At 41.4% G+C, this 27,522-nt stretch overlaps 1 protein-coding gene across 2 annotated transcripts in view; it reads left to right on the top strand.

Moving 5' to 3' along the window:
- The window catches only part of Nsg2 (neuronal vesicle trafficking associated 2), a 60,150-nt gene extending 33,110 nt beyond the window's left edge, over positions 1–27,040 (top strand). For both annotated transcript variants that reach the window (XM_004836361.4, XM_021239365.2), the window contains 2 exons: positions 21,442–21,552; positions 25,143–27,040. In XM_004836361.4, the coding sequence (XP_004836418.2) occupies positions 21,442–21,552; positions 25,143–25,334 (303 nt within the window). In that variant the 3' untranslated portion in view covers positions 25,335–27,040. The remainder of the gene's footprint in view (positions 1–21,441; positions 21,553–25,142) is intronic.
- The last annotated feature ends 482 nt before the right edge of the window (positions 27,041–27,522 follow it).

Genomic DNA, 27,522 nt, shown 5'->3' with positions numbered 1-27,522 from the left:
TCCTCATTTTGGTCATGGTGTACCACTGAGATCTACTGCTAGTATATTAACATTTTAACTTCAACAGTATTATGAGCTTTTTTTGTGTGTGCTGCTGTTGTCAGGTTGGGTATAGTGTTATACTACCTTTCAAAAAAATTACAGGTCTGTTCTTTCTCCTTGCCCTTAAATTTGAAAGAGCAGATAAATAATATGTTCCTTTAAAGTTTTTTTTCCCCCAAAATAGAATTAACCAATGTAATTATTTGGGTTAGTATTGTTGGGAGTATGTAATAATTTTCAGTAAAAGTGAAACTTTAAAAGATTACATTTTGAAATGAATCGTTGCCATCGCCTTAATTATAATTCTCTTCAGCAGTTTTTCTCCAAATGGCCTCATTCAGTCAATACATATTTGTAGAATGACTGGCCACAATGTGCTAAACTTTTGGGTGTAGGTGATTCATGGAAGTACAAGACAGAGTTCACAATCTGATGTTCCACTCTCATACAGTGGAAACACATTTATGTGAATTTGATTGTGAAAGAACATCACTTATCATTGAATGTTAATAAATATTTGGGCCCTCTGTTTACAGATTCCCTTTTAGACATCTATTAGTCATTCTTAGGTCTACAGAATGATATCTCACTTCAGGCTGTACACATGGATGCAACAAATTGTCTTTCCTTCTTATGTTTGCATCTGACTCTGGTTTCTGATGCAGTTCTGCAGAGTCAAGTCACATCGATCTCTGAGTTCAGAAACCATCACACCTGCCTGGCCTGTATGAATCATTTCTCTTTAGCTCCCTGAGTTTTAGGTCTTTTATCTGTAAAATGGAGATACTAATCTTATTTTGCAGGATACTTAGATAGCACATGTAATGCATTTAAATGCAGTTGACACCAGAAAGTATACACTTACTTCTTTAATTTGGTATCTCCCCAAATACCTAGCTCACTCTTGGGCTATGAAGTACCATAACTGTGGAATATTTGTTCAGGTTAGAAATATTTTTAAAATCCTCAGCTGGTCTTTCTTCTTTTCAAATATACCCCCTCCATTTCAATTCCCACCTAAACTGCCAAAGTAATCTTTAAAATTCCAATGAAGCCATGTCAATAAACAGTGGGTATTAAATACCTGTTAGCTCTTTAGTTTGACAATTACTTCATGCTACCTTTGTTTACCATTGAAGTTCCAGTTTTACCGAAATGTACTGCTGCCACCTCTCTCCCTTTGCCATTCTATTCTCTCTGCCTGGACTGCCCTTTCCTCTATTCTTCCAGCCTGGCTCAGAAGTGCCATCTTCATCACAGGGCTTCTCATCTTGCCTTCTAATGGTCTCTCCTGAGAGCAAAAACTTGTATACATCATCTTTGGATCCCATATTTCTGACCCTGGACTTGTTATGAATTAGGAATTCAGCCTATATCTGTAGTTTTTTGTGGAAGATTAGGCTTTGGGCTGCATGGTAAAGTATGAATGAGATTTTTTAAATTTAATTTTTTTGGTTGACATATCATGTTTTATATATCTTTATGAAGTACATTGTGATATTTTAATTCATGTATAATATATAACTGAATTGTATAAATGATCAACTCAAGATAATATCCATCACCTTTAACTTGCATCATTTTTTAATAATTAGTACATTCCAGATCCTGTACATCCATTCTGCTGTGCCATAAAACACCAAAGTTTATTCCTCCTATCTAGCTATAACAGTGCCAATCTCTTTCCCTTCACTCTAATTCTCTCCAGCTTTTGGTAATCACTGTTCTACTCTCGACTTCTAGGAGGTCAACTGTTTTAGATTCCACATATGAATGAGATCACACCATGATTGTCTTTCTGTGCCTGACATTTCACATAACATAATGTTCTCCAGGTTCATGCATGTATCATAAATGACAGGATTTCATGCTTTTTGATGCCTGAATAAGTTCCATTGTATATAAATACCATACTTTAAAAAAATCCATTTGCCTGTTGGTGGAGACAGGTTGATTCTTTAATCTGGCTATTGTGAATAATCCTGTAATAAACATGGGAGTGCAGGTGTCTCTTTGGCATGTTGATTTTACTTCCTTTGTTCCCAGTAGTGGGATAGCTGGATCATATGGTAGATATAGTTTTTATTTTTTGAGGTCTCCATAGTGGCTATACTAATTTACATTCCTGCCAGTAATTTGCAAAGGCTTCCCCTTTTTCCACATTCTTGCCAGAATTTATTATTACATTTTTATCTTTTTAATAAAAAGCATTCAAATTATGGCAAGGAGAAACCTCATTGTGGTTTTCATTTGCATTTCCCCGATGGTTATTGATGTTGAACCTTTTTTTATAGTTCTGTTAGCCATTTGTCCCTTTCATTTAAATGCATATTTCATTTGGAGCCTGGACTAGAATTCATCAAACCATTCAGCTGCCCCCACTGCTCATGAAATTCAGGAGCAGGTGCATTTGAAAAGCACTTCTTACATAGCTCTTTCTTCTTTTTCAGTAATGCCAATGATTTTACAGTTAAACACCCACACTCCATGATGCCTCCTTCAATAAATGGAAAGAGAAAAAGGCCAGAAATAAGATGGGAAGATGAATATTGACAGAATATCTTCTAGAATCCACGCCCTGTGCTTACTGCATTTGTCATCTCCTTTGGCCTTTGTAACTACCCTGAGATGGAGACATTATTAGAATTGCTCCCTTTGGACAGAGGACAAAACAAACAGTGAGGGAGAAGTGGCTTTCCCAAGGTCATACAAGTTAGATAGGAGCCATTTGCACATCTTCTGAGCAATCAGTTTGGTTTTGTTTTATGCACTGTGTAAACTGATCACTGATCTAGTTTCTATTTTTGATCAGCCTTCTAGAAAACCTTAAGCTAATTTATTGTCCACTCCCAACATGAACACTGTTATCCTACCTTCCTCCAATTTATGAGCATTCTTTTCATTCATCTCATTACAATAATAATAGCAGTCACAAACACAGGTTGAATATCCTTTGTCCAAAATCCAAGGGACCAGAAGTGTTTCAGATTTTGAATTTTGGAATATTTTCAAATACATCATGAGATATAATAGGGATGAGACTCAAGCCTAAACCCAACATTCATTTATGTTTCAAATATACCTTATACACAGATCCTGAAGGTAATTTTATACAATATTCTTACTGCATCTGTGTTTTGATTACAACCCATCATTTGAAGTCAAGTATAAGGTATTCTACTTGTGACATCATATTGATGCTCAAAAAGTTTGAGATTTTGGAGCATTTTGTATTTTGGAGCAGTATGAGTTCAGATTAGTGATGCTCACCCTGTATATTGTGAAGGCATGAGGGAGAAGCCATGTAAAGTGCTTAGGGCAGAACATGACATGAGATGAGCCCTTGATGAATGTTAGAGATTAATAAACCATGTAGCCTATAAGTTGCCTTACATCATTTCTGGGAAAAGATGAGGATATAAGAAAATTAAGATGAATGAAGCTAGTTAGGTGGCATTTATTTCTTTAGCACAGATTTATTGAGCACCTACTGCAGCCAAGCCCTGGCCGGAGGTGGGGTCTTCTGAGATTAAGCCTCAAGGCCTCAGCCCTCAGGGAGCACAGAGTCCAGTCAAGACTTAGCCTGGTACAAGCTAATGTCAAACACGCCTCAGCCAGCTTGTTGTGGCTTTTTCTCATGGAGGCTGCAGCAAAGAATATTCTACATTCTCTGCATCTCCTGTCTACCTTTATTTTCTGGGTAAAGAAAGCATCCCTGATCTGAACCTCACATCCAACCCGGTGGTTTGGCCACAGCTCTTCAAAGACAGCTTCACATAAAGGCTACAACATGGATGCATCTCCTCCCTTTCAGCCATGGTGCCATCCTTACCCTGGCAAGGCCGTGGAGGTCATGGTTGAACAAGCACGAAAACCAGGGAGCCAAATTGCAACCACTTTAGGGAACTCAATTGAGGGAAAGTAATTTCATTAGATTCCAGGCCTTGCTTTTAAAAATGCTTTGTGGAAATGACTCTCTGTGGCCTTGTAGGCTTGCTGTATGTGGCATCTTGTGTCTACTGGATGATTTTCTGATGTCTGTAGATCAAAATGGTTTATAAGAAACATGCACTTCCATTACTTGCAGCCAGGAAGAGTAAATACAAGGGTCTGATTCCTGTGCCAGTAAAACCACGAGAAAATTAATTAAGGCTGTGACTCACCAGGCCATCTTCATGAGATGAAGCCAGGCAGATAGCTATTTTTGTGGGAGGAAGTCAAGCAGTTGACTTTATTGTTGCTTGCTTTAGGAATATATTTAAATAATAATGACAGTAATGAAATTCAATAATAATGGGAACTTTATAGCCATTGTCTTTGGAAGTTCTCCCAAAGTACCTGGTAGGTAGGTAGGTACCCAATTTTGCAGATAAAGAGACTGAGGCTTAGAGATATGGCACCACATCTTGTGGTATCTTGTGGTGGAAAATACATTGGATCCCAGGTCAGTCTGATGCCAGGGTCTGACTCCTTCTCCCGTCTTCCACTGCTTCCCTTTTAAATTGCTGCCTCCCAGCCGCTGAATAGCCAGAACCAAATTCCACACTTCCTGTACCCTGAACCCTCAGTAGCCTTTCATTGTCTTAATAATAAATTAAAATCATCATTTTATTGGCAGCAACAAACAAACTTCATGACTTTGCTTCTCAAAACCCAGTTGCTTGCATGTTGGGAATGATTTGTAACTATAGTTACTGCCTGTGGAAATAGCAAGGCTGTATGACTTCTTAATATCCTGAGTTGCACAAAGTACAAAATGACCCTGTTAAAATGGGTGAGTATTTTTCTTGTCTGGACCATTTTTCCAAAATACTGGTGATAGACAAGGTTATGGTGTAATTTCACCAGCCTTGGAAAGAGGATGACCCCTGTATGGTGAGCAAATGTCAGAAAAGTAAAAGTCCTTCCTGACCTGAGTGTGATCCTGGCAAATCCTATCCCCTAACTTTAGTAAAATGAGGATAATATCTTCATCTGACCATTGTTGTTGGGAACTTAAAGCAGTACATATAAAACCAAGTTCTCCTCCCACCTTCAACCCCTTCCACTGTGGTAGAAGGTGATAGGCCTATACTTATTCAGAGATGTTTTTTGAATACATGCTCCAGATCCCTTTACCTTCCCACCTTGTCTCTTGTAGTAACTGGCCATAGGAGTCCATAGTGCCACATGAGAGTTTGCTCTACACTTAGCTCCATGCCAGTCACATTCCCTACCTCATCATGAACCTTGACCAAAACAGACTAGGGGTGATTCCCGGCTATCTGATCTTGTACTAACCATGTCTGGAAACTTATTTCTTACAACACAGAGATGAAAAAGCTCTACTTTATAGAGTTGTTGAAACATTTAAAACAAGTAATGAAAAAAAGTGTTGAAAGTCTTTTTGGATCTGTTTTCCCTCAATCTAAAAATTCGGAAATTACATATAAAGTACATTATCTCTGCCTTTTCTTGAAAAGTTGGAAAGCCAACCATTGTAGGACTTCACTTCATCCTTGACTGTATATTGTCTGAGGCAAAGCAGCTGCTGTCCGCTGTAGATGGGCCAGGTTCGCTCCAGATCCCCATAGTCTCTCCAGCACTTCTAATACCTCCTACCTGGCCCTTGTTACCTATTTATGTTGTTTGTCTGTTCTTTGCCTGCACAGAGGAGATGACTGGGACAGGTTGGCTTCTCCATCTTGATAGGTTGGTTAAATATGCATAAACATGTTTGGATATATTTTGCATTTACCTTATAAAGATACAACCTTGTGAATTAAGGCCTCAGCTCATTCATCCTGTAAGAGGTTCACTGTCAAAAGGCTTAATATCCTCTGGCCCAAGTTGAGTGATGGTTTGAACTTTTAAAGTGAAAAATACTTCAGGAGGCCAGAGATTTATCTCCTACATAAGCAGGGCTCTAGACCCTCATTTCTTCTTTCTAATGATTATGCCAATAGCACATTAAACTGAGAAATGAGTTATTGCTTTCGAATGTTCCAATTTAAATGGTGCTTTTTCTCTTTCAGGGATTCCATAGATATTAATGAATTCTTGGCTCTCTACCCCAGGATCACATTGCCTCCTCCGCCCTGTGGGGAATTTTCTTCTCTGAGTTCTGAAAGCAACTCTTGAATTATTGTTCATATAAAGTTTGAGGCCACAGATGTCTCATTTTCCTTTTCCTTTCAAAGGGCAATTTACTAAGCAGGATTCACTGGAGCCCTAGGGAATGGGCTTCTTTAATGAGTTTTTGGGGGCTTCCATAGGGAGCTGACCAAACATTATGATAACACAATTTTTTGGGTTTGGTAATGGAAAGAACCTTTGTATTCCAGGTAGCCACTCTATTAGCAGGCACCACACAGATAGTGAATGAAGCGAGTGGAAGGTGCACATAGTCTTTGGGATCAGACTTGGATTTGAACCTCAGTTATTCCATTCATTAATTGAGTTCCCTTAAGCAATTGACTTAACTTCTCTGGGATTCATTCTCTTCAGTTATAAAAACAGAAAAGTGATAAGACCTATAATATAAGATTGGATTTAAAAATATTAATAAGAAATGAAAGTAAAATAACCACGGTGCATTTAATAAACTGCAATGTTCATCTGAAGCCTTTTATTCCCTTTGCAATTATATAATCTTGGCTATGGGAGAAGAGACCAAAGCCAATCCCCTCTTAACTAAGGAATTAAATAAAATAATGGGCAGAAAACAGAGCCATCCCTTAGATGTTCACTCCCACATCTGTCTTGTCGTTTTATGATTGACTATTCTACCCAAATAATATCTTTCTAGATATTGTTCTGATACACTGAATTGTATGATATTTGGTTGACCATTTACTCTTTCAGATTAAAGCCAGGCAGATGACCTCTGTGATCCCATTTCACCTTTCAGTGCTTGAATGCCAGGGGTCACTATAATCCCCATTTTATGGGTAAAGAAACTGAAGCATCAAGATGTCACAAACCCTCTTCAAAGTCATTCAAATGACAGCTGGCAGTGAAGTCTTACTGGCGAGTATGCCTGTCTTCAGTCTGGACTGGCTTCATACCTGCTTTGGTCAGTAGCACTGGCTGTCTTTAGCCTCATCTCAGTATTTTATGAAGCCCAAAAGAAATTATTTCTTTTCTTCTGATTAGGCCAAACAGACCAAAAGAAACATCATGGTCATTGTAGTCATCTCCTACACCTAGGTATGTGCATGAATTTGATGACTTCAAATTAGAATAAATTCATTTCTATTGAATGAATACAATCTTGGGACCATAAAAAATTACTCAAAACATGAGACCTATGAGGTAAGGAATGAGAATAAGATATTAAATCCTAATGCATGTTTATTCTTCCTGGATCTTTGGTCTCTAGGCTCCTGTTCTATGCTAGGTGCTGCATTCAGCATTCCCACACAATGATCTCATTTTCTTCTTACATCAGTGCTTCTAGGCAGCTGCTATGATCCCAATTCCCAGATGAGACAGCTGAGGTCACAGAAATGTAATTAGAGAACCAAGAAGTTAAGGGTTGGAATGTAAGCATCGGGATTTCTGGTTTCAAAACCTAGGATCTGGCCAAGGCTTTGTTTTTCTGTCTTTATCAAAACTGAACAAATGAATGGAAAGATGTTCTACCTAAGGTCATACTGAAATATACACACTGACTGGAGAACATTGGACTTTGAAGGAAAACTTGGCTTCTAGATATTATCTAGCAATGTACTATTTCAAACCAAAGCCAGACTGATGGCCTCTGATCCCTCTAGGGAGAATTAACCAGGGTCCCATGAGAACTATCTTAATCTCTTCCAAAGGTAATGTGAGTCCAGATGACCTCATCAGTTCCAAATAGGTCCTTCTTCTTAAAGGTTCCACCCTCTCTCATCATCACCACACTGTGGATAAAGCTCTCAGCACATGAACTCAAACCACATCCAGACTGTAGCAATAGCCCATAGAAGTACCATCACCAAAGAAAAAAATCCAAGGTGGAATGTAGGAGAAAATACATTTATTCCCAGTTTCTAGCATGGAACTCATTAAGTGATATCCCAGGACAACAGAGGAGGAGAGAGGTAGACCCTAAAACAGATGGCCAAGCTCCTTGATGCAGAAAGAATAAGACTTCCATGATCTTGACCCATGAAGAAGGAAGAAAAGGGAGAGTTGTAAATGGTTCTGAGATCTGGGTGGCAGAAAGAGGGGGACAAACACCTAGTGCCTGTCTTTAAGGCACAAGATCCCTAGTAAAGTCTGGCTAACCACCTGCCAGGCTCTGAACAATGAGACATACTGTGCATTCTTCTGTAGGGGAAATCAGAAAGAGGAGTCAAGGATGGGGTTGTGTTGAAGTTCTCCAAGACCATCCCCAACCTCAATAGTTAGTTCTCCAGGACTAATAAGATTCTGCAAATGATTATATGCATGGCTCTGATTTATTACAGTAAAAAGATCTCCAGCAAAATCATCCAAGAGGAGGAAAAAAGGGAAAGTCCAGAGGAAGCTAAGCACAAACTTCTAAGAGTTCTCTCTCATTGGTGATACAAGAATATGTTTAGTTTCCTCATTTTTAATAACATGTGTGATGCATCATCTTCCAAGGAAGCTTGTTAAACTCAGTGCCTAGGGTTTTTGATGAGGGTTGGTTACACAGTCACTCTCTGATCAGCACTGCCCAAATTTCAAACCACCAGAAAGAGGGCAGATGTGCAGCATAAACCATATTGCAGGTACTATTTAGGCATAGGGAGCTATTCAGTTCTGAGAATAGTGGAAACATTCCTAAAATCCAGGTTCCTTGATGGACTAGCCTTAGAAGTAGGCCTTGCCAAGGAAGAAGCAATCCTAGGCTCTCCACAAGAGCTCTTTTCTGTAAAAAATACTCCTATAACCCATCCCTCTAAGCACAGCGTATCTGTGTATCTGTGTGTAGGGAAGGAAGTATGAAGAGGTAGGAGATTCAGTAGAAATTTTTTCCTGCTTGTGGACAAAAGTAGCAAATTGAGTAGAAGGGCAGAAAAGCTGTCTCCCCCAAACTCTGTTGACTTAGATCCAGAGGAGATACTGCGGTATGTGCTAGATCACAGCATTAACAGGCACTGTTTCTCACCCTGGGGGGAATTATAAGAAGACTTGGATTTGTTTATCTGCTTGGGATCCCCCCACTGGTATACCTACCAGTGCTATTCATTGGAATTTAGAGAGGGTAATTTCTAATTTTTCAAACCAATTTCGCTGACCTGATTCTTTTTTTTTTTTAATAGTAACTATTCTGCCAAGAAAGGGGATTGAGGAATGAAAGTAGCTAAATGGAACAAGCTATTTGGACTAGAAAGTTTGTGTCTCCATGGAGATGGGACTATAGACTGAGTGTACACCAACAGGCTGACTGAGATGCACGGAGATGATTGTGTATCTCCAACTATGGCCAGGATCCATGTCAATAACCCATAGAGTCCTGCTCTAGGGCTTATGGGGACTGGCTGAAGCAAAAGGATATCAGTCCTTCTCAGTTCACTCATGTGCCAGGCCCAGGCCAAGAATTGGGCCAGAGGTCACTGGTGTACAGTTCCTGCTCTTGGGATGCTCACAATCTGATGGGACAGGCTGGTGGTTCAAGAAGCCACAGTAACACAAAGTAATATGTATAGTTAGGTTGCGTAGCCACGGAATCCCCAGAGAGGCCTTACTTATGAAGGAAAGTGAAAACAAGAACTAGGAGTGTGTGTGTGTGTGTGTGTGTGTGTGTATGTTGTGAAACACTACCCTTTGAACACTGAAGGATTTTGATTCCACAGGGGGTCCTGGAACCAATCCCCCACAGATAGTGAAAAACAACTATATTTCATAACAAAAGGATGTGAGTTCTTTGTCCTCTCCTTTTTAGATGACAGGCAAAGGAACTTGGACTTTGTCTCAACCTATTTATAGGGTCCCAGTAACTTGGATAGCTGTGGAATATGCTGATTTCTGGGTGATGGACAGACCAGAATAATCAGAACCCAATGGTGGCTTAGGACTCTGCACCTGATCTGTCTCCTTAGATGATTCCAATGCCCAGTAAAGCCACAAACTCATTGTGCCAGGAGATAAGTCAGGGGAAGGTTTTCAACTTTACCCTGAAACGTTCAGAGAAGTACTTTAAGAAGATCCTTCAGTGGACAGGGAGAATGGATTAGGCTGGAGAGGCAGGAAAGGCCAGAGAGGAGATGCACACCAAAACTACTTTTCCGGCTTATCAACATGAATCACTAGCAGATGCTTTAAAAGATAGAACCTCAGTCCCTGGAGAATCTCAGAGACAGGGGATAGGGGTGGTCTTGCCCTTGAGAAGATATCATTTGGCTGAGGAGGACAAACCAAAGGTGATAGTAACACATGGCAATACCTAATGACCCTGATGGCAAGGCAGGAACAGAACAACAACAGCAACAAGAATCACTAGTTGATCACTTTAGAATTTATGTGGCACTCTTCTTTTGCATTATTCATCTTGGTTGTATCTCATTACAGTATGATGTAGATTAGTGTAGCAGTTTAGAGACATTTTACAGATGATAAGATAGAGGGTTATGGGTGGCCCAGAATTTGTATGTGAGGATTTTCTGTGTGATCACAGGAAGCTGGAGTCATCACAAGTATATACAATGAGATGGAGAAGAAGGAATCAAGATTTACACTGGAATATATAAAGAGAGGAACAAGAAACAAGTGTGTAAAATGAATTAAGTGTGATAGAAGAATTATAATGGGTGTCCTTTTATATTTTCAATATTGCTTTTAAAATAATGTTGCATGATATTTTATTTATTTACAGTACTGGGGCTTGAACCCAAGGCTTCATGCACAATAGGTGTCTACCACTAAGCTATGCTCCAAGCCCCAGTGTATTTTTAATAACAATAAACTATAGGTTTATAAGCAGTGTAATATATGGTTGCTGTCTTAGTCATTTTTTCATTGCTGGAACAAAATGCACAACACTTACACCTTAAAGAAGGAGAGATTTATTTTGGCTCATTTTCAGTTTGTGATTGTCTGGCTCCAAGACAGAAATGGAGTGGTAGAAAGGCATGGGTAGAAGACAGCTGCTCATCCCATAGCAGCCAGGAAGCAAAGAGAGAAGGGAGGAACTGGGGACAATAATACACCCTTTCAAGTCATGCCCACAGTGACCTATCTTTAATCAAGCCCCACATAACTGCACATTCAGCTACTGAGCTCACCAGTGGATGAACTCACCAGTGGATACATCCACTGATGACTATAGTGCCCCACGATCCCATCACCTTCTACACATGAGAGGTTTTGGGAGGACATTTCAGATCTAAAGTGTAACAGTTGGGAAGCTGGACTTCTGACTCAACAGACCTGAGTTCAAATCTTCACTGCCTCTCGCATGTGTAAAGCCATTCTGTTGCCTCTCATACAACATCTGTAAAATAATAGCCTGGTTCCTGCCCCACCTAGAACTGTGAGAACATGGCTTGATGTCATGTGTGTTGCATACTCTGTGTGCCAAGGTCATTTCTATGAGTGGCTGAGCATGCAAGATGGACCACGTACTACCATGATCTGCCTTTCAACAGTTAGTATGGGGAAGCAACCAGCATCACTACCATTTAAAAGAGAAGTAAACTGAGGGTTCCCAAAGGCAGGCAGGCAACTTGCCCAGGTTCATATGGATAAGTGGCTGATCTGGGGCTTCTGCTTATAATCTTAAAGTTCTGCTCTGTTCACTTCCTATACTAGGGAACGGGCTGAGAAAACCAGAGATTCATTTGAGTGAAATTTACAGAGGCTGTGATCCCTCACCCTTTCCACTCAAGCCCTGCTGTCAGTATTTCTGGGGCCAAGCCAGGAACATGGCACTGGGCGGCCTGATTCTAACTCTGGAGGTTCCAGCTGGCAAGTACAGAAGATGAATGTCAGTTGAATGGCTGTTTTTACCTCCTCACAAAATTAAATTTCTCTGATGTGAGTGGTTCTATTGCTTTGAGGTTTCTAGGGTTTGCATCCTTCATAAGAAGGTTCATTTATTGGGTGGTGTGGTGCTGAGAGACTGAGAGGTACCTGAATGTTAATGACATTCATGTTTCCCAACATAATGAGGGTCTAAATCAGTGGCTTCACTGGGTAGACAGTGAGAAGGGTGTTGTATTTGTCTCCTCTCTTCCTGAGTTCTGGGATTTCCACATCTGCAGTGATGGGTCCTCTCAGAATAAATTTAGAGTATGTACTGTGCATAACATCAGCTTCATTGCAATCATGAAAGAGAATTCAACTGCAGGATAGCAAGGGTTAGAATCAAGGCCTTCAGAATCAGATGTTCCACACTCCCCATTAAGCTCTGCTCCTTCTATAACCATGTAGCCTCAGACAAGTAACTAAATCCTCGTTGTCTCAGTTTCCACAGCTATAAAATTGGCTTATATGGTTACCATGAAGTTTAAAGGAGAGAATATGTAAATATTCTGTTCCACAGTACCCAGCCTGTTACTTAACAGCCATTACGTGGTTGCTCGTATCAGTTATGCCTAGGGGTCGGGATGACACTAGACAATTTATAGACATCATCTCATGGAATCTTCACATCAACCCTGGGAGATGAGATGTTTTTGTCCCTATCTGACAGATGAGGAAACAAATTTAGAGAGATGAAGCATCTCACCCAAGGTCACACACTTCACTAAAGGCAAAAGCAATACAGGTGCCTTGATGGGATGTGGCCATAGCTACTGCAGAGAACTGCACAGATGTGTCCAGAATGGAAGGTTCAGCTTACCCAGTAGAGAGAAGCTTCCTGTCTTTTGGGGGCACTGCAGGCAGAAAAGGAGATCACTTCAGGGAACTCATAGTTTCTCCACATCAGACAGACTAGACTTCGGTTGACCTTATGCACTGGTTTTATTCACCTGGGCCCTTCTCTAGCCTTCCCTTCCTTATTTGCCTCCCCTCCTCTCCTTCTCCTTCCCTTCTTTCCCTACCAGGCTCTGGAACAGTTGAAAGGGGTCCTGAAAACTCAGTGCTTTGTGCCAAAAATGAGGAAAGAAGTATGGGGTAGGGAATGTGGGATATCCATTAACATTGCTGACACACTGTGCCAATCTTGAGTTGGAAGCTAGGACCTGGAGGGATAAAGATATGATCCCTGCATACATGACACATGCCAATGCTACATGGTGGATGGATGCACAAAATGTAATGAGAGTACAAGTAGGCAAAGGAAAGTTTCTCAGAGGAGGTAACATGTGGTGTGTTAGGTTTTGAAGTATGAGTATGAGTTCACCAAGGGAGGAAGGATTGAAAAGCTATACAGGATGAGAATACAGTAGTCTTCTTTAATATTTAGATCTTTTGAAGTATATACCAGGAAACAAGGCAGATGTTATGGAGAAAGAGGAGCTCACCCATGTAACACATGTACTAAACACTGTGGGAGAACATTTTATTAGTTTCCTGGAGCTGCCATTACAAATTATAATCCCACCATGTGGCTTAATTTAATATAAATTCATTCTCTTACAGTTCTGGAAGCCAGAAGTATAAATCCAGGTGTTGGCAAGGGCCACATTCCCTCTGGAATCTCCAGAGAAAGATCTTTCCTTACCTTTTCTAGCTTCTGGTGGCTCAGGTGTTCCTTGGCCTGCAGATGCATCACTCTGCTCTCTTCTCTTGCCCCTGCATGTCTGTCTCCTTCCATAAATCTCTTATGGGGCATTTCTCCTGGGATTTAGGGCCCACCTGTATAATCCAGCATGATCTTACCTGAAGTTCCTTAACTAAACTACACCTACAAAGACACCTTTAAAATAGTCTAAATAAAATCACATTTAAAGGTTTTGGAGATTAGGATGTGGGTTTGTATTTTGGGGGCCACCACTTAGCCCACTGTAGGGCTTCATGTGCATTATCTGATCTAACCCCATAAACTCTGAGAGGCAGGTATCATTATTCCCTTTTTACAGAAGTGAAAAATCATTTCCAGGCAGACAAGGTAGACAGCATGTCTCCTGTCCTCTTTAGTATGATCTGCCCTGCATGTGGGATTATCTTTGATACACTGTATGTAGGTGCTCAGTTAATGAAATGAATAAATATACTATTTGAGTTGTGTAGATAAAATAAGTGCCCAGGCAACACTTCACAGAGCTCCTGAGTGTATTAATTCATAAGCTGTGTGTCTTTGAGAAAATGATGTAACTTCCTTGTGCTTTGGTCTCCTTACTGAGAAGATGAGGCTACAGTAGTGCTTACCTTGTAGGGCTGCTGTGAGGTTGGTAAGAGCAGATCTGTACACAGCACTGAGAACAACATCTGGCAGGCGATCAGTGCATAGTACATGGGAAGTGTGAAGTGCTATCATAGCATACTGTCTCCCAGGAGGTGGTTAGTTACATCACACTTGGAGATAGAAGTGGGCAGACAGGGAGTGGCTAAATATTGCCTGGGGACTTTGGGGGAAGAGATTGATAGTTTGAACTGGCTGTAGGATGAGCAGGGAGTCAGCAGGTTGGGAAGCAGGAATGGCGTTCCAGGGCCTGAAACAGCAGCTGTGAGTGAGCATGGGAGTGGGGAAAATCAGGGAGCCTGGGCATGAGGGGTCCAGTCAAAAGTGGATGTGGAGATTAAATGGAGAAGGGTCTGGCCTACAGTATTAAGGCTTGGTGATCTGGGTGTGAGGTCTTATTCATAAGGAAAGCAACCCAGCATGGACTGGAAGGCAAGAGACCCAGGTGCAGTGAGAGGCAAAGCCCGCGAGGATCTTGGTGAGGGAACTCAGGCTGAAGGCGGTGGGGAGAGGAAAAGTGTACCTCTGTGTCAGAGGTACAGACTCTGGGGAGCAAAGGGAGCATGGTGTTGGAGCTGGACATCCCCTGGGTTAGGGGTGGGCAGCACAGACTTCCAGCAGCTGACGGGGAAGAGGCTAAGGCTGGGTGTGAACATGATGAGTTCAGGGGACCCTTGAGTCACCTCAGCTCATTGTCTGGCCTTAATTTTTACCAACTGTAGAGTTCAAGTGAATCACTTAAATTCTCAGAGCCTCAGTTTCCCTGGCAGCAAAATGGGGATGATTATCATATTTATGCTGGGTGATTGTGATATGAGTATATAGCAAGCTCCCTCAAACTCTTGGCATCTATCATTATTGTTATGACTGCTATGAGTGCTATGGTTATTATTGCACAGATGTATGGATCATGGGAGGTGATTATGGTGACTCCAGCCTCAGCACATCTTTGCCAGCAGTGCTGACTCTATATTCAGCTGTAAATGATTTCTCTCATCTCTCTCTAATCTCAAAAACTTAAAGAGAAATCTTGGGTCCATCTTAGCAGATACTAACCCAAACCCTGACTCTTCTTCCAAGGGTGAATGGGTTTTTGTTTGAGTGTCTGTGCATCTGGGTTTGAGGGTAGGGAGGTTGAAAAGATGTGATAGTAAAGAATAGAAGCTGAAGAAGGGTGGATGTTTCATGCCCCATCCCACCAATGTGGTTTGGACCTGGCTTCATGTCTCTCTGCTAGTGAATATCTGGGGAGAGGGTGGATGTTCGCACCTCTGTGTGTGCACATGCACACACACACACACATGTGTGTGTGTGGCCTTAAATGCAATGCAACATTGAAGTTCAGGAGCTGTTACTGGTCCTCACACTGTGGAAACCATTAAGCTGGGTGCAGAGAGAAGGTGAGACTTGCTGGCTGCAGAAGGAGGATGCCGAGGTGGTAGTGACTGAGGAGCTAAATTGAACCTCAGCTCCTAACCAGGGAGGAGTCCAGTGCTTAGGAATGAGCAGGAAGGTAAAGAGACACTCTTCCTGATTCTGGTAGAAGGACACATGGGAGTTTCAGGCCAGACCAAGGCTTGAAGGGAAAAGTATTAGCTGGGGATTGATGCCACAGGAGACTGGAGGGCAGCAGAGGAGCCAGGCTAGTTGAGAAGGTCATGCTGAAAGACCCATGGAGAGGTGCTGGCTCTCAGGCAGCACAAGGGTGAGATCAGCCTCTGAAGCTTCATGGGTCTTGCCCTGCCCCCACCTCAGTTGTGTCTCTTCTTTTCTCCTTGTCACATCCAGGGTGCTCCAACCCAGGGTCACCTTGTGTCTGGCTCCTCTTTCCTTCCCATAACCTCCCTATCTAAGCTCTTCCCTTCACATTCTCTGTTCCAGATCTTGTTCTAGTCTCATTCTGTCATTATTTGGTTTTTATTCATTCACTGCCTGTCTCTGCCTATCATAAACTCCTTGGAGCTATGACTGTATCACAGTGTGTGACACAGAGAAAACCCTACAGTGAATATATGCTGAGTAAGGGAGGAGGGAGGATGAGAGAGCAGGAAGACAGGGAACAAAGAGGGTGTTTTCACGTGGTGAGGATCACATCTACGGAAACATTCACATCTAGCACCAGAAAACTAACAGGCTGTTTATTGCTAGTCCCAAGTTGTTAAATTCAAGAGGTGAAGCCAAGGCCTTTTGAGGGTCTCTGAGGAGCAAGGTTATGTAAATAGAATCCATAAATGTTGATGTGGAATCTGGCTTTCATGTTCTGAGGGACTTGGGGGAAGTGGGAATTTCCTCCCTGACCCTCTGTGTCCAGGAGCTTTGCGGCACCATCAGGCATGTGGGGCTCTGAATTTCACAAATCTTCCAGAAAGGAGAGGTAAGTTCTGGGTAACCAGGTGTGCAGTGTACCCCACTGAAATGGCCTGCAGGAAATCCCCCCTTGAGCCAAATGAGAAATCTTCAGCTCCTCACTCCACTCCAAAGATCAATGGAGATGTAATCCTTAGAATTCAGTCCCAGTTCAAAAACCCACATTCCTCCTATGAGTCAGTCCCTTCCTCCTATCTCACAGCACAGTGCTCTCCTCCTAGGCTTCCTCACATCATTACCTCTTTCCACTCCACTGCACAAGTCTGACTTCAGCCTTTGGAGCTTGTTTTAATGCATCAACCTTGCCAATAGCCTCCCTGATTCCAGTCTTATCCCCTATCCCAAGCTACCTCCATGGTGCCTCCAGGAGACATTCTTTTGACACACCTAATTTAGGTCTTGCCACTCCCTTCCTTCAAACATTCAGTGGATCCCTGCTATCCTTGAGGTAAAGTTTAAATTTTAATCCATTCTTTTTCTTTCCTCTCCAGCCCCTGAGTCCTCTCCCTCACTTGCACCCTCTCAGCCAAACCCTATGTTGCTTCTAGAACAGTCCATGTTCTCTGCAGCTTCTGTTCCATGGCAGAGGCACTTTCCTCTGCCAGAGGTTTCTGCCTCTCATTTTCTAGTGTGTGCCCATGAAGTCACTTCTGGTGTCACATTACCAGGAGGCCTTCCCTGGTCCTCCACCCCCAGGCTGGTTAGGTTTAGGATCCCCTTTGGAGATTGCCTCAGTTATGATATCAGCCCTTATGCTACCAATTCCCATGTCCTTTTGTCTACCGCTGCCACATCCTGTAGACTGTGAGTCTCAGGTGGGGCTATGCCTGGTTCACCACAGTGCACCCTCTCGCCTCCCTAGCTCTTAGGGAATGATTGGCCTGAGTAGTAGAAGTTATCAACATTTAGGAAGGGAAGCAAACTTTTCTTCCATCAAAACAACCTCCACCATGCTAATTCCAGGGACATGGAACATGTGATTCCACCTGGCATAGGTTAGTTTTGCTTGGGCAGAATCCCATACATGGAAGGGGTTGTAGCCCCATACCATCCAGCGTCCATCCACTCAGCATTAGATCCTTCATGGTGACTGTCATAGGGGCCACCTTGTCCAGTGTCTACTCACAGTGATCATTCCACCCTGTCTGCAGTAGGGATCCACCTTGGGGCTTCCAAATGCCTCAGAGCCATGCCCCCCCCCCCACGGCCCCGATTCTGATGTCATTGGTCAGGATGGAGCCAGAGCATCAGGATTATTTAAAATGCTGCCCAGTTGATCCTACAATATGTAGTCAGCTTGAGAGCCACTCATACTAGGGGAGTGGATCTCTTCCCTGTTGCACGTTATAATCACTTGGAACATTTACAATAATGCCCATGTCCACCCATTCCTGGCCCATTACATTAGAATCCATGGGAGTGATGGCAACCTATACCCCAGCATTAGAAGGTACTTTAGATGCTTCTACTGTGAAATAGGAATTGAAACCACTGTACTTATAGAGGATCTCCCTTCATCTTTCCCTCCGTTCTTCTCTTCTCACCTTTTATTTTCCCAGTAGTATTTGCTGAAGGCTTCCTCTCTGCTCACACTGTCAAGCCCTGGTGACACTTTGATGAATCAGATCTACTCCTTCTAGGTGGAGGTTGTTAATTCAGGAACTGTTAGGAATGGTAAAGGCCACCTTTGTGAGGGAACCTGTCCCAGGGATGGGACTACTTATTCTTCTTCATTAACCTGATGCTGGCCAGGGAGCATCCATGCTGAATGCATGCACCTGTACCTGTGCTTGCACATGTTGCCCTGTTTCTTAGTTTTCCAAGAGGTCTGGGGCTCTGCTCAGTCAGAGATTAGGATTGGGAATGGCCATTAGGATGGGATACTTTCCAGGAGCTCCCTAACACTTTGCATTAGGCTGCTGGTGACAGCGCAATGGGGCTGCAGCTCTCTGCTCCCTCCTTATCATGCATGAGGTCTGTAGCTGCACTGTTGACATGAGTGTGCCTATGATTGTGTCTGTATCCTGGCATTGAGGGCAACCCTCTTGGCTGGGCCTAAGTAATACTCTCTGTGAGGTGTGATTGTGGCATTTTAATGTCCCTTTGCCAAAGTCACCACTTGGGAACAAGTTTTCCCACCCGGAGGCAGAACTGTGGGTACCAGGTTGCTGCATTTATTTTTAAAACTTGCGTTAAAATTCACATACTCTAAAATTAATCACTTTAAAGTGAACAATTCAGTGGCATTTAGCACATTCACAGTGTTGTGCAATCATCACCTAAATCTAATTCCAAAATATTTTCACCACTGCAAAAGGAAACCTGGTATCCATTGGCTGTCATTGCACATTTTCTACTACCCTTAGTCTTTGGCAATTAGCCATCTGTTTTCTCTACAGATTTATCTATTCAGGATATTTTACACAAATGAAATTACATACTCTGTGTCCTTTTGTATCTAGCTTTTTTTTCAGTTAGCATAGTGGCTTTGAGGTCCATCTGCATTTGCAGTATGTACTTCATTCCCTTTTATGACTGAATAATATTCCACTCAGTAGATACACAGCCCTACCTCAAGATCTCTGGGGAATCTCAGATATTTGAATACTTTATAAAAAATGGCATAGTATTTGCATATGACCTATGTATATCCTATCTATATCTATGTATTTTAAATCATCTCTATATTCTTTATAATCCATTTTAAATGTTATAAAATAAGTGTCACTCTATTGTTAGGGAGTAATGAGACAAAAAAGTCTCTACATGTTCAATACAGAAGGAATTTATTTTTTTTCTAATATTTTTGATCTCCAGTTGATTGAATCCATGGGGGTATTGGATTGAATCAGTAGATGTATAATCCATAGATGTGGAGGGTTGACTATACCACAATTTGGTTGTCCATTCATCAGATGATGGACTTTTAGGATGTGTCTGCCTTTTGATTACTGGAAAATGTGGGCATATTTTAGTTTCTTTACATCTACATTCCAATATCTGTTTCTTTACAGTGCCTGAGTCCTTAGTATTATTGGGTAGTAGTTTCACTATACTCCTTTCCTATGCTATTCAAATTCAACCCTTGGTGGAAGTTCTAAAACAGTGAAGTGTCCTGGGGGAATCTCTTGGTCCAGATTCAGCTTCTATGGACTTACTCATCTTAGCTCCACGTATTAGCTGCCTGGGTTACTCTGGTCTGATCATCATCCTACCCTACACTGTCATCACCCCAGTCCTTGGCAGGATGCTTCTGTGTGTGCAACAGGTTTCAACCAAGGGCTTAGGGTAACAGTGGACGGGAGGATGTGGACAGCACAGTGTCAACAATAGCTTAAAATTGTCCTAAGGCTTCATACACACATATGTGGGAATTTCTCACGGACTGTGCTCCCTCCCTTATCCATCTTCCTCCTTTCTTTTTCAAATCCCTCCCATCCAATATTTAAAGCTTCCAATAAGCAACTGCATTTTTTTTTGAATATTAAAGAACCCTATCATCTCCTATCCTTATCAACATGCCTTGGGTTGGGAAGGAGATATGGTATGGCCCCTCAAGATTGATTTTATTTTTCTTCTAAGTCAAAAGAAACCTTCTCTCCATGAAAAGGATTCTGTCATATTTCTAGATCAACTGACATAAAGGACTAACAGCTTTAAAAAGTAACACAGGTAATAATTCTGCTTATGGCCCAAATAGAATGGGGCTCACCTTTGTCTTCTGTATACAGGTAATGGGATGGGCCCAATAGAAACCTGGAGGCATCTCTAATATTAGCTGTTTATTCCTTTCTGATAAACCCTGATGGTGCCCCCAGTTTGGCATGTTTTTTTTAAACTGCTTATTTTTAAAGATAGATAACAATCAGGAGCTGAGTTTTTACTCTGAGTGTGTTGGAGACTACTGCACACTTTTGATCCTTGACTTAGATTTCCAAATATCTCTCTGGTTTCTTTTTCTTTTTTTCTTTTTTCTTTTTTTTTTTTTTTTGGTTTCTATGTGTCAAATACACCAGAGTGTGAAGAAGCTGCTAGTTAAAGGTGGTTTTGATACTGCGGCTGAGAGAGAATGATAACTTGGGCCATCTTGGGAATGACTGAAGTGGTAAGAAGTGGCCAAATTCTGGATGTCCTTGAAGGCAGAGATGATAAGTTCTGCTGATAGACTGGATATACAATGTGGGAGAGAGAGTGAGTTGGGGATGATCTCAAGGTTTTTGGCCTAAACACCCCAAAGGTGGAGTCCATGTTTCCTGTCATGCAGAAGGATGCAAGTGGAGCAAGTTTGGAGTGGGAGGAGAACAGTGGTTTGAGCGATGTGTTCAAGTGTTTACTCAATGTTCAAATGGAGGAGAAACCAGCAGCTGATGCCTGAAGTTGGATTTCAGCAGTGGTGATGTGGTGGTGATGGAAGGCAGGAAGAAAAGGAAGTGATAGCTTTAATTAGCCCTTCCCCCATATACATACTGTTAACAGGAAAAATAAAACAAGTGGGGAAATCATATGTTGTTGGGTCAAGAAAAAAGTCACAGATTACCTTATTGAATGGGGAAACTAAGCCCCAAAGACTGCAGTCACACTGAAAGTAAGTGATAAAGTCAATACAGAGCCTGTCCACTGGATCCCTGGCCCTCTGCTCTTTCCAATACCCTATATACCACACTGTCTACAAACTCTAGGTTTTGAAGGCTGCACATATGGACTAAAAGTGGGTGCTCTGAGGCTGAATGACTTTCAATTTTATCTTTTCCCAGGTCACAATCCTCGTCAGCCTGGCCCTCGCTTTCCTTGCCTGCATTGTGTTCCTGGTGGTTTACAAAGCCTTCACCTATGACCACAGCTGCCCAGAGGGATTTGTCTATAAGGTAAGGGGAGTCTGACAGTAGCCCAAAATTACTGTCAACTTCAGTTGAAGGGACTGTTGTATCTTCATTTGTGTCCAAAGTTTGGGTGTGGCAACTTCCTCACAGACTGTTTTAAGTTATTTTTGTTCATTGAAAAGAAAGTTTGTGTTATTGTCTGATTATTTCTTTTTTGCAAGAATCTTTTGGTTTATATCTTGTACTGAGTACTTTGAAGATGATGATACATGGTATATAACTATTGCTATTCTCTTATTATTTGATAATGAAAATTTGTTTTATTTTTTCATAAAATAAAGCAATGAAAAAGAAAAAATATAACATATGTATGGAAAGGAGTTCTCCTGAAGGACTCAGTGGCATCCTCTAAGGTTTGGGACATGGTCCAGCTGCTAATTATGCATCAACAGTGAGGGGCTCTCACCATCGCTGGACACTGGCTTTTCCATCCTTGGAAATCTCCTCTTGGCACACTTTTGAGCCTTGACTTAGTCCTTCCTGGCTAAATGGCTGGTTCCTTAGGTTTTTTTTTTAATTAAAATAACTTTATTATCAAACACACACACATGCAAAAATTAAAACCAAAGAAGAACAATGCAAGGGAAAAAAACTACAATAATATTCAAATACAATGGAACTCAACCAAAGCAAAACTGAAAAGCACTTAAACATTTTTCCATATAACTTAAAAAAGCATCTCAAGCACCAACAAGACACCAGAGGATGTGATTTCTTTCAGAAAGATCCCCAAAATCAACACTGAACAAACAGTGGTCTGGAAAAAATCTCCGGTTGGTAGCAGACTCCACATAAGCCAAGCTTCTCCCTAATTTAAATTTTGATACAGTCATATGACCCATGATGTAAACACAATCTACGAAATATGTTATTAGGCCATTTCATCCATGTGTATCCTTAATTACACTCTCAGTATCTCACACTAGACAAACTATTCGGTATTTACACATGTGTGTCCTATTTATTTCACTTAAGAGGATGGCCTCAATGTGCATCCATTTAGCTATAAATGTCTCTAGTTTCTCATTCTTTATGGCTGAGTAGTAGCCATTTTATTAAAAAACCACATCTTTTTTATCCAGTTTCCAGTTGATGGGCACTTGGGCTGTTTCCAAACTTTAGCTATTATGAACTGTGCCGCTATAAACATGGGTGCACATATATTGCTGTAGTATGATTCTTTTAATGCTTTGGGGAAGATAGCCAGCAGGGGAATAGCTGGGTTGAATGGGTTTCTTAGATTTACACTGTCCCTGAAGAAATGTGAAGATAGGGAGCCATGCTTCTGAGGTTTTCTCTACTTTTGCAGTTGGACCCCTGACCTGCTCATCTCTTTTTAAAATTATTTTTTATTAGTACATGTTTGTGATATAATGAATATATTCACCATAAGGAGTTAGTACATGTAGACATCACTTTTTTTTTTTTTTTGGTACCAGGGATCGAACTCGGGTTCTTGTGCTTGAGAGGCAGGTGACAGAACCACTGAGAGAAATCCCCAGCAGACATCACATTTTATTGGTACTTTTTTTTTTTTTTTTTTTTTTTGGTACTGGAGATTGAACTCAGGACCTTGAGCTTGCGAGGCAGAGACAATGCCACTGAGCTAAATCTCCGGCCCAATATCACATTTTAATCCTTTTATATTTTCCTTCCTTCTTCCATCTCTCTGTCTCTAAATCCCTTTACTGTTTACAAAAGTTCTGCCTTCCTTTTTTCTACACTAATATTTACAATTGTCATTTACTAAGTATTATAAGTCAGGCCCTTTGCTAAACATTTTTATAAACATTATCTCAATTAGGCCACACAACCATTCTGAAAAATAAGTTTTATTGTTCCTCATTTTATATATGAGGAAATACAGGTTAAAAACATTTAGTTAAGGTTTTCCAAGACATCATAGCTATGTGAATTCCACAGTGGAGGATCAAATGGGTGATGTTTCAACTTGGAAGCATATGTTCTTTGATTCTGTTATAGGCTTTTCTAAGACTATGGTCTTAATGACTAAAAGCCCAAGTTCTGAAAGACTGGAAACAAACAGCATTGGAGACAGTTGAGTAAACTATGCTCATCACCAAAATGGAATTCTATAGAACTGTGAAAGTAAGTGAAGAAGGCCTTGGGAATAGACAGAGGATGTCCTCTAAAATGATATGGCTAAGCAAAGGAAGAAAAATGATCTACCTTTATGTGAATAAAAGAGGAGTTGAAATTTGCTTATTTTTTTCAGAAAGAAATTTCTAGATGGATACATTTCAAAATCAGTAAAATTGATTACTCAGGAGGAAGGGAGGGAACAGGGGACAGGGGACAGAGATGCAAGCAAGGTTTCTCAGGATATACCTTGTTATATGTTGTTCTAGGAACATGTAAATAGTTGACATATTTAAAAAATAAATAAAAAGAAAAAACATGAAAGTTAAAAAACTAAACAAAGAAGCTACTTTCTATATCAAGTTGAGGACATACATTTACAAAGAAATTAAATAAATTTCAAATGACTGTAGAATAAACAATATTGACTTTACCCTCTCATGGAAGATTCTGCTGCTACTCAGCTTGTAATGGAGTTATGATATGATAAATCTACCTTGAAATATCATAAGTTGAAAACACATTTAATATATTTAACCCACCAAACATCATAGCTTACCTTAGTCATGGTGAAAATAGAAAATTGTAATTCTATTTCTGTTTTAAGTATAGATGGCCCTCAACTTACAATGGGCCTCTGACCTGATAAACTCATCATGAGCTGAGAATATCCTGTTAAAATGTACTTATTGTATCTAACCTATCAAAGCCGTAGATTAGCCCAGCCTATCTTCAATGTGCTCAGAATATGTACATTACCCTACATTTGGTCAGAATCATGTAACACAGAGCTTACTTTATAAGAAAGTGTGGATTTGTTCTGGAGTTTATTGAATAGTATACTGAAAGTGAACAAAAGAATTATTGTGTATGTATAGTTTTATGTCATCATAAAGTAAAAAACAATTAGCAAGTCAAACCCTGGACTATCTTAAAGACAAAGATGGCTGTAGAGAAATATCAAAGTTCCTTTAGTAGTCTAACTCTGAGTAGTAATATTTGTGTTTTTTTGTAGGACGTAAATTGTAGGAGAATACAAATGCATGATTATATTAATGTTTTTAGGAACCAAGATACTTGATGTAAGAAAAGAGAGAAGTATAAAGTCAAGGACACAAACAGCCATTGTCTGTGGGCAATGGCCCAGAGAAGCAGTTGGATACTAGATAAGGAGATCTGGTGGAAGCATCAATGATGTCTACTAAGTCAAATGTTCAATAAGTAGATGAGGTTGGTCTTAAATCAATGCCAGCATCAAGTTCATTTCTTCTGGCTTCTTCTCAATGATAGCTTTGGTGATGGCGATGGTGATGATGTTGGGGACTGTCTGTTGTGTGCCAGGCTCAGGTGGCACACAACATGTGCCACGGTCTGAAGCCTGATGGCACTGGGGCTCATTGGTGACATAGTATGTCTCAAGGTGGGTTGGAAGCTGCCCACCAAACTACTCCTGACTCTGTCTATTTCTTCCCCAGCACAAGCGCTGCATCCCAGCCTCCCTGGATGCTTACTACTCATCCCAGGACCCCAACTCCAGAAGCCGCTTCTACACGGTCATCAGCCACTACAGTGTGGCCAAGCAGAGCACTGCCCGGGCCATCGGGCCTTGGCTGTCAGCAGCTGCTGTCATTCATGAGCCCAAGCCTCCTAAGACCCAGGGCCATTAGAGGCCTACCCCAGCCAGAATGGGGGTGGTGGTGGAAGGGAAGGCACCTCCTCCGTTGGCTAAGCCAAGCTTGAGTTACAACACTGTACTCCTGGGATATGGGGGTGGGGGTGGGGCAGGGCAGGGTGGGGGTGGCACTCTCCAAAAATATCGTGCACTGGAGTTGTCTGAATCAATATTTCTTTTTGTCCTTTGGTATTGTTGATTCGTCTCTAAGTCAGGCTCATGTACAAAGGCATGTTTCGTGTTGATTGTTCCCATGTAAGATATTTTCAAAGCCACTGCTTATTCTTTGTTAGGAAAATTTAAAAACAGAAAAGGAGAGACACAAATAAATAAATAGAAAGCATGAAACAGGCTCCACCTGGAAGATATTGGAGAGCAGTAAAAAGCACAGACTCTGGGCTTCTTAAACAAGAAATTGTAGCTTCACTATGGGCTTTGGAATATATGAATGACATGGACTGGGACTGTTTGGAATATATGAGTATGTGAACTGAGTCTTTAGTCTACAGGATAGGAACACCGGAGGATAGGAATGGCTCAGTTGGAGAAAAGAATTGATTTTGACATTTCTAAGCCCAGGATACACACAGCTCAGAGTAAAATGTACTGACCACTGGTGCATTTGGCAGAATGAGCACAAGCTTTAGCTGGGTGTTCATGCTAGGGCTTGGGCAGATCCGCATGGCCTAGGCCAGCCCACATGACCTGGGCTCTGAATGCTCACCCTGTGGCAGTGTGTTTGGGATACGCAAATACTGAGATGAGGGCAGATTTTTTTTGTTGTTTTGTTTTGCTAGATCTATGCATGGATATTGCCCTTGTTTATCAAATAGCAAGGGTAGAGAGGGAGAGAAAGGAGGCAAGACAGCAAGAAAAAAGGAGACACATGAGGCACAGAGGTGTGACCCTTGGCCAAACTAGAAGAAGCACAGGTACCTAGTTTTAAAATTTTTTTTATTTGTTTGTGGTTTCTCAAAATGCTAACAGGAGTAGCAACAATTGGATTACAACCAGGAACTTCAAGTGGTAGCCAAGAAGAGACTTTAAGATTGGGGCTGCAATAATCCCAATTTATTTCTAGAAGAAACTGGAAAAGGTGACTGTCTTTTGTTCATTGCATTGTATTGACAAGGGATATTGGTCCTATTTCCCCAGTCAAGTTCTAGAAGCTACTGACAAGGAGGCAATATCTGGCATTGACCAGGCCTCCTGCTCCATGGGACCATATAAGGCAGCCCATGCCTTTCTCACAGTGTTTCAGGGAGGCCCATTCTGTGCAGATTTTGGCTTCAGGCCCAATAGGGCCAGAAGTGGCTAGGAGAATTGGTGATTAGAGATGTGTTACTGTTTCCCCATGAGTCTCCAATAGGCCATTTAAAAGGGATTTTTTGTGGCTTGCTATGTTGCTGAAATCATTATACACAACAGCTGGAAAATAAGACTAGTATAGCTCAAACTATCCTGCCAAATGCTTTCATCTGATTTTTCCTTCCTCCTCCCCTATTCTCCCATCACCTTGAGTCACCTGTAAATTCACTTGTCATCTGAAGCGGAATAACAAGTTGTCCTTAGCAAAACCGCTGAGCGCTTTATAATTTTGTGGTGTATTTTTGTCAGTAGGTAGCAGAGGCTCAAGTATTTTTTGGTGTAATTCTTGAAATTTTATGACAGAAAACAAATAAAGATAGATGTGTCTGAGAATCTTGACCTTCATGCGCAACTTTCTTTACCTTCTGTTCATTGAGATGACCAGGAAGATGCTGGGGGTAGGGGCCCTGATGGGCGGGTGAGCCCTGGGGGAAGAGTGGCCTGTTAGGTGACATGGAGGACCTTCATCTTCAGGAAGCTGGGGCCTGACATGATGCTGAGGCCCTAAGTGTGGACAAAGAGATGTACTTGGCCACCTGGCTTGCAGTCCGCTGTCCTTCATTCTCTGTGGCTCTGCTGGTCAGCCTCTGAGGGCCAGGCTGAGCTGGGGATGGGGGCTACAGCACTAGATGACACAGAGTGCTTTATTCTATTTTATGTTGTAAGAGAATATAGTCTGGGTTCCCTATGGAGAAAAAAACCTTGTTTCTCACAGTTCTGGAGGCTGGGAAGTACGTGATCAAGGAACCAGTGTCCCATGAGGGCCTTCTTGAAGCATAATCCCAAGGCAGAAGGGCAAAAGAGAAGGTGAGAGA

Source organism: Heterocephalus glaber, unplaced genomic scaffold (assembly GCF_053883595.1).
Source record: "Heterocephalus glaber isolate CG9 unplaced genomic scaffold, H.glaber_assembly_v1.0 deba00001606, whole genome shotgun sequence".
NCBI classification, from domain to species: Eukaryota; Metazoa; Chordata; class Mammalia; order Rodentia; family Bathyergidae; genus Heterocephalus; species Heterocephalus glaber.
This window is presented reverse-complemented; position numbering and strand designations above follow the sequence as displayed.